This window comes from Branchiostoma lanceolatum, chromosome 11, assembly GCF_035083965.1.
Source record: "Branchiostoma lanceolatum isolate klBraLanc5 chromosome 11, klBraLanc5.hap2, whole genome shotgun sequence".
NCBI classification, from domain to species: Eukaryota; Metazoa; Chordata; class Leptocardii; order Amphioxiformes; family Branchiostomatidae; genus Branchiostoma; species Branchiostoma lanceolatum.
In genome coordinates this window covers 19323841-19331520 of record NC_089732.1, presented here as the reverse complement: position 1 = coordinate 19331520, position 7680 = coordinate 19323841, and the positions used below count along the sequence as shown (strand labels likewise).

The 7680-nt window shown below is 46.1% G+C and overlaps 1 protein-coding gene across 2 annotated transcripts in view; it reads right to left on the bottom strand.

Annotated features, from left to right (window-relative positions):
• Window positions 1–1637: 1637 nt before the first annotated feature.
• Window positions 1638–7680, bottom strand: part of LOC136444177 (uncharacterized) — a 57529-nt gene continuing 51486 nt past the window's right edge. For both annotated transcript variants that reach the window (XM_066441651.1, XM_066441650.1), the window contains exon 3: window positions 1638–4783. In XM_066441651.1, coding sequence (XP_066297748.1) covers window positions 2101–4783 — 2683 coding nt within the window. In that variant the 3' untranslated portion in view covers window positions 1638–2100. The remainder of the gene's footprint in view (window positions 4784–7680) is intronic.

Here is a 7680-nt window from a genome sequence, read left to right as displayed (position 1 = left end):
CGTTAAAAAAACTGTAGGGGCGTTGTTAGGCAAAACGAGACAATGTCGAGACGAGAACTGTTTACGAGCCAGGGGCCTTCCCCTATGCCTGATATCAATCGCTTATACAGATACAGATCTTACATAATCATACCTAAACATGTCCTTGGTGCTGAACATTAAGCTAACACCTTGCCTTACATATATAACCGTTACTAATTCTACCCGACTCCTAGCTCTACCCCTACCCTACCCTAATCACACCCAACGCTTACACTTAAACTACCCTTACTGTAACACCGCTCTAACCTTGTTCCTCTGGTTTAAGATTGTCTCAGTTACCATGCTGAACTTTTAAAAGAAAAAAAATTAAGCCAAAATTACGCCAAAACTCTACTGGCTACTGGCTTTATTATGTGTATTGCTGAATCGACGGATCCCGTTTTAGCACTGACAGGCTGCTTAACCCTGAGTCAGACTGATTTGTCATAATAGGTTCTCCCTTGCCCTCCCCCATTCTTAAACAAGACGTGACAATTGGCAAGCAAAACTCACCTAGCTTCCGTCTGATCCACATTTTTTGTCGGAGCGCACGGCGATAGAACTGGCACATTGTTTTCAGGGTCCGAGAATCAAGGATAGTGTAGAAAAAAGACACTTTTCGCTGGATGAATGTAGCCGCTGATGTCTAAAACCAAGTGTTGTGGGTCAGAGGTTAAATCACCTGATTATCTGGATAACTTAGTAGGTTAGCAGAAATATAGTCGCTTTGCCCCCTCCCCCATTCTTAAACAAGACGTGACAATTGGCAAGCAAAACTCACCTAGCTTCCGTCTGATCCACATTTTTTGTCGGAGCGCACGGCGATAGAACTGGCACATTGTTTTCAGGGTCCGAGAATCAAGGATAGTGTAGAAAAGGGCTTTTTTTTTCAACAAAGACCGTCTGACGATAAACTAAGGGAGTTGAGGTCAAAGGTTAAATCACCTGATGATCCTGTCGCAAAGCCGACGTAAAGCGGTTAATTATGTTTAGCCATACCTAGTATGGCTCAACATATTATTTTTACTCATGTTTCTTCTTCTGTTAAATCTTCAAATTCTGTTTCTGTTAAATCTTCAAATCGATTCATCTTTGTCATTTTTTTGTAACAAAAGACCTGAAATTTGGCACAAAGGTAGTGTGGGCAAATACATCTAGGCTTTTTTTTCTTCATTTTTTTTCGATGTAGACCTATGATGTGATTATATTGAGTTTTTTCGTGACAGCCAATGGGAGCACGGCATTCCAAAATGCGACCGCCTGATTTGCCAATTGAGTTAATCAAGTTATCTTGCATTCCTGGGTCAGCTGCCCTAGTGTTTATACCAAATGTGGCATTGTGATTGCCTAGGACATGTGCGTACATGGCTTTGTTCACACTCTTGGCATATTACTAGTACTTCAGAACTATTTTTTCTAAATTTGTTGCCATCTATCTATCTATCTATCTATCTATCTATCTATCTATCTATCTACCTATCTATCCATCTATCCATCTATCCATCTATCTATCCATCTATCTATCTGTCCATCTATCTAACGTTACCTACCTATCTATCTATCTATCTATCTACCTAAACGAAAACAGGGCACACAAATAGCCAAAGGCATCAAAATTAAGACAAACAACTTTATTAGAGAAACAATAATTTTCCTCTGTGACTAGATGACATTTTGGAACTGTTGCATCCGTCTTGATGCAACAGCAAACAGGCGAACAGCTTCAGTTTCGTTCTGAAAACATACAACGTACTTCAAATTTGCGTTTTTTCCTCCCAGAGCGAATTTTGCTGACAGAATTGTTAGGGACGCTTGGTTTGTGTCTACAACAACAAGGGCACCGTTTCGATCTTTGCAGTTGATCATTTTAGGGCACATGGTACGGTAGCAGTCTTCCAATCATCGATCTGACTCAGCTGTACTTATTTTCTCTCCAAATATATCTGAGACAACGGTGTTTTCTGCCAGCGCTTCTGCGGCTAAGCCGTCGGGAACATTCACGGCAAACACTTCAATGTGTATTCAACAATCGTTACATATATCGAAGAAAGATAATCTATTTGCAGCATATACATGTTCCTACAGTCCAGCTCTAGCTGTGTCCTCACTTTCGTCCGATAGCGGGAATCTCCGTTTAGGAGGTTTTGCTCTGCATCTCCTATCGGATTCATCATCACTAGGCGAAGTAGACAGACTGCCGTTGACCATGCGACGCCTGTCCGGAATGTTTGTCAACCTGACAATGTCCTGGTGTGCCTCGTTAAGACGCCCTGACATACCCCTTCCCAGGACGTTGGCCTCTTGTAACTTCATAACCGGAATGTGTCTGTTGCACCTGAATTTCTTGATAGCAGCAACATTGAGCTTGAATCCCCTCTTGTGGAGAAGCACGGCATATACAAAGGCAATGCAGTTGGTCGTCAGCGTCGTGTTTTCGTTGGAAACCGTTTCAATTCTCTGCAGAACTTGGGTGACCCACGACTTGGATGGGTCAAGAGATTCTCGTTTCAGCCGAGCTCCAAAGTCCCCAGACACTATTGCATTTGCCCGGATGCAGATATCGCGGTAGACGTGTTCTCCTCCCTGTACCCTGAGCAGAAATCCCGCCCTGACGGCCTTCAGTCCGCCTTTCTTTACGTCGACATACGGAAATGTTGTCAGTTCCCTGTCTTGTCGGAGAAGTTCTAACATCTGGTGTCTCAGACTCTCTGCCGAGATTCCCTGTCTGGAGATTGCATCCACCACTGCCTCGAAGCTACAAAACGTCGGTAGGTTGGCCGGGGCAACATCACAGAGCATGTCAGTCACCTTTGCAACGTCTATTTTCCCAGTAACCCTTACCCCTCTCCCCTCAAGCGTACCATCGAACAGGGCATCTATTCCGTCTATGGGTAGTAGGGCTCGCATATTCCTGGACAACATTATTTGGGTGAGTTCAGTTCTAACGTGCGTCCAGTAGATTTCAGCAAATGCTGCTGCCAAGTCACTGCCTCTCTCTGGGTGGTCCTCACAAGTAGTGAGAATGACAGACAATGTTCGGTGCATGCGGCAAAACATGCCGTTGTCATTGGCTGAAAGGAGACGCCATGGAGGCGCGCACAGCACGCCTTCTCGGGCCCATGTGTCGACAAGCCCTTTCTTTACCGTCCATCCGGTGGTGTCGCTGGGTTCTGCGACGGTAGTGAACCCATTCCAAGGACTGTCTGGCCGGATCCCCAAACCGTGGAGATAAGCGCTTTCCCGCCCATCCACCCGCCCGACAAGCAGAAGACGGAAAAGCACTTCAGATATTGCTATGGTAGTTACTTCCAGACGGGAGTGCCCTTGCGTGGTGTCCACGTTGGCCGCGTGAATTGGCTTTGTCAGGTCGGTCAGGGTTCTGTGGGCGAACCGATGGAGGACAGTTGAATGGACCGGTATGATGACTGGTATAGGGCCGGAAAGTTCCCGCCTCAGCGTCGCCACCAGATATTTCACCTGTTCTGTGGCAGCTTCACTTGATAAATCCTCACCATCACATGTCAGCACCACTTCAAAACGTGCATACGTAGCAGGGTTTAAATCCATTGTTATCTCTTCGAGACTGGCTTGTACCGTCCCATCTAGGGCCGTTTGTACAAAGTCGTGTGTGGACTTTGTGGCCTTGTGGAGTGCAAGACCTGAGGCCGCTGCTAAGGTGACTGGAAGCCCGTTTGTCAGTGATTTCGTCCAACCGCTTGACATTTTTGAAGACAGCGGGTTGTATGCTTGGGCGTAGGTGAGATCAAATGTATCGGTTGTCATCGCGCGGGACAGAGCTGCTGCAGGTTTTCTGTCTTTTCTAGTCGTGATGTTGATGACGTCATCCATACCCATTACGTTGTACTTTTGCCAGTTCTGGTTGAACAAGCTGACGCGTAAGTTTCGGTGCCAAAGCGTGGACACGGCACGATCCTGCAAGCCGACTGACACACCTATATGCAGGGCTGATGTTCCCACGAATTCTTTTCGAATTCTTAGGTCGGCGAGGGTCTTAAGCGGATTGACATTAGGAGTGGCATTGACCTCATCAAGCTGAGCGGCATCATTCGCGGTGTTATGTGGCATTTTCTGGCCGAAGCACTCAAGAACTATCCTTACGGCGAAGGGGCACATCTCTCCGTCTCCAGCCGTCAGTTGCGCCAGGGCGCTGTCAAACGCCATGGCGAATTGCAACCAGTCAGCCTTGTACACCCTGAGAGGGATACCGGTGTTAAGTTTCTGTCTCGCTAAGTTATGGAGAAGGGTGTTCGATGTGGGTGCCAGTCTCCGTAGTTCATCCCATGTCCGTTTCAACAAACTCTCGGCACGCTGCGACAGCCAGTTTCCCAGGGTAGAGGAGCCGAGTTCGTCGTAGAAATCTGAGGCGGCTTGGGAGTCTGCATCCCATCTTAAAGATGCGCACAGCAATATATTGGTTCCACATAATGACTGACAAAGAAATGCACCGGGAACATCCCTTCCATACTTTTGAAGTTGAACAGACCTGTAGATCCAGGACGGCGTCATTTTTTCCACCAGTTTTCTGCAGCATTTTGGCTTCCACCTTGTTGCAACAAACACGTCTGATGGAGGGCGAATTGCCTGGAGGGAATTCAGCTCTAGTGTAATGCCGTCGGTGTCTGTCTGAAGCCGAAGGGACGCTGGTTCGGGTGAAATCGCCTCCAAATCTCCTTCCAAGCATTGATGAAGTGAATGGTTTTGTAGGAGACCGTCGTTCGCTCGGACAGCATCGTCGTAATGCCTGCATAAGAGACAAAAGGCACAAAATCATGTTTTAGACGAACTGTGAAATCAGCAAATAACGTAGCCTGGTCACCAGTCTCTACGGATCGGCTTAGGCGTGTTTTACCGGGCCCAGTCTGATATCAAAATTGACCCGTTTCTGTCGGATCGTCTTCTTATAGAGTTTCGCAGCCACCGTAGTTTTGCCGCCACCGTAGAGACTGGGACCGAGTGATTACGGCCCCGATCCCATGCACCCAATGGGAACAGAGTAGACTGATCTAATTATTCCGCTGAGCTCTGATTGGTGCGCAATGTTAGCGCGCGTGTCAGCTGTTCGGTCCCGCTGCTCATTACCATATCTAACATGGCCGCCATCTAAGACGACGAGAGCGTTGCACAAGGCTGCAGAACAATTTACTTCCAAGGCTCTCTTGTTGCTAAGCTAATTCAATCCAAGGCCGTAAACCAACACCCCGAGCGGGCTAAGCTCTCTGGGCGGGCGGGGGTCACTCCCAGGGCCGTAGAGATATCGGAGAGCCGCCGATGCCATGGTATGGTTTCCAGGCTACAAATAACGGCGATCGATGTTATTTTAGGAAGTACTGAAGTGTTGATGAAAAGTTGTTATTCTCTATCATTTTTTTTTCAATTCTAGAGGTCCTTTTCCTTGTAATCAAAATGAAAATTGTTTCTTTGATAATACAGCCGTGAAGTCATGTTAAAACGGCCCCGCACACCGCAATACATTGTACTTCTATTTTTGCGTGACTGTATCCAGTAAAACTGTGAATTTCTGATAAGTTCCTGACGGGCTGTTGAACGCGCGCCACGCATCGTATATGTTTACACCGTGTGCCTTGTACTTTTCTAGCCTTTCTTTATATCGCTTCGCCCGACGATAGTTTAGACTTCCTTTGGATGAAAACTCACACATCCGGCACGCCATGCCGAGAGTTCTATGCTGTTTTCTTTTCCTTCGGCGAGAGACAGTAGTCCGTTCCATCACTCCGGGCGTCAAGACTCCTTACAAGAAAGCTTGTTACGGGAGTATATCACCGTATATCTTTTCGATTTTAAGTTCATTACGGAATCGTACCGCGACGGCGTTGCTAAGAAAACGCTTGTCGCACAATAGTTAGATGAAATTTCATCCGACTTTCACAGCTGCGTTAAACCCGATTGGCGGCCTTTTTACTTAAATTGCGTTATATGAACTAGAAGGGAATGCCCTGTGCTCTCGATACGAGGCATTTTTGTGTTTCTTACAACGATTTTAGCTAGTTACTTGATCATATTTTGAACACAGTAAGATTCGGAGGATGGCGGTGCCGTAAAGAGTTAAATTCTTGACGATTTTCAGATTGGGGGCATTTGCATTTCGCCCTCGATTCAATATTAGATTAATACTGAGTCAGAATCGTAGAGTCCTCGACTATAACTGTTGTAAAAGTCTTGTTGGTTTGAAATCTGGTCTGTTTGTCCATGTCTCCCGGGGTCAGCTTCCCGGCTGTTTTTCGCCCAAAGGTTGCGAGGCGTCGGTGCACTTGATTCCAGTGCAGTCCAATTTTAAACACAAGTTACGGCTCTTATATACCTTCCCAGTATTGTCAAAGGATACCTACAGAAACAAACTACCTGGAGACGGACTGAATTAGTAAATGCTATCTTAGTCTGGCGGTGCGGGTCCGGTGTGCGCATGGTGGAACGGGAGTTGACGCCGGTGTTGTGCATTCTTTTTTGGAACTAAAACGATGCCTCTGATGAGGTGACCTCGCGCGGTTTAGAAGGAAGCCCACAGCGGCCTCAAAATTCAGAATAAGTTATATACCACCAGAGAGAAGAGACTTTGGTCTATTCTACGCGCTAAATTTCCTTTTGTTGTGATATCGGGGAAAACGCATGGCGAAGTTCTCACTAAAATCAACTGATTTCAGGTCATGTTATCAAATAGGTGCAGGTACAGGTTGAAAATAGGTCTAAAAATCTGTAGGAGGAAAATGGGAAGCTTGAAAATTATAGAGTCAGTTCTACGTTGCAAGTAAATGTCCAGAGTAGATAATCACTAAAACGTCAAACTAGACGCGTTCTATTCTGGACTCAAAATTATGACATGGCTTTTGCGCGGATTGCGGGCATCTGCGTTTCGCCCTCGAAATCTGTGACAAGTCATATGCCGACAGAAACTACAGAGTTTGCTCTTTGGTACATACTAGATTTCCTGTTGGTTTGAAATCTACAACAGGTTTAAAACAAGATGGGAAATTACACGAAAATCACCTGATTTCGGGTCGTATTATTGACAGGAAAGCGATAAATCTAAAGAAGCAACAAGTGAGGCTGAAATGATAAACATAACGTAAAAACAGGAAGATATACGGTTATATGCTCCAGAGACAAGCTTTCTTGTAAGGGGTGTTGACGCCCGGAGTCATGGAACGGACTACTTTCTCTCGCGGAAGGAAAATAAAACTGCCTCGAACTCTTGACGTGGCTTGGCGGCTGAGGTCTGTACTTTTAGGTGGTATATAATTCATTATCAATTTCGAGTGTGAAATGGCCTTCCTACAAAATCGCGCGGGGCCACTTTATCAGAGGCGTCGTTTTTATTCTAAAAATGAACGCGTCAGCACCGGCGTCCATACCCGTTCCACAGAGCGCACGCCAGACCCGCACCGCTATCTTTATGTACCAGTAACCTTAAAAATAAGATAGCCTTTGCGAATTTTGTCCGACTACACGCATCTAGTTGCTGTAGGCCCTCTTTTGACAATACTGGAGAGGCATTTCCGTACCGCAACTTTTTGTCAAAGGTCGACTGCACCAAAATCAACTACACCAACGCCTTGAAACATTTTGGCGTAAAACAGTTGAGAAGGTGACCTCAGTAGAAATGGAATTACAAACACTTCCAGA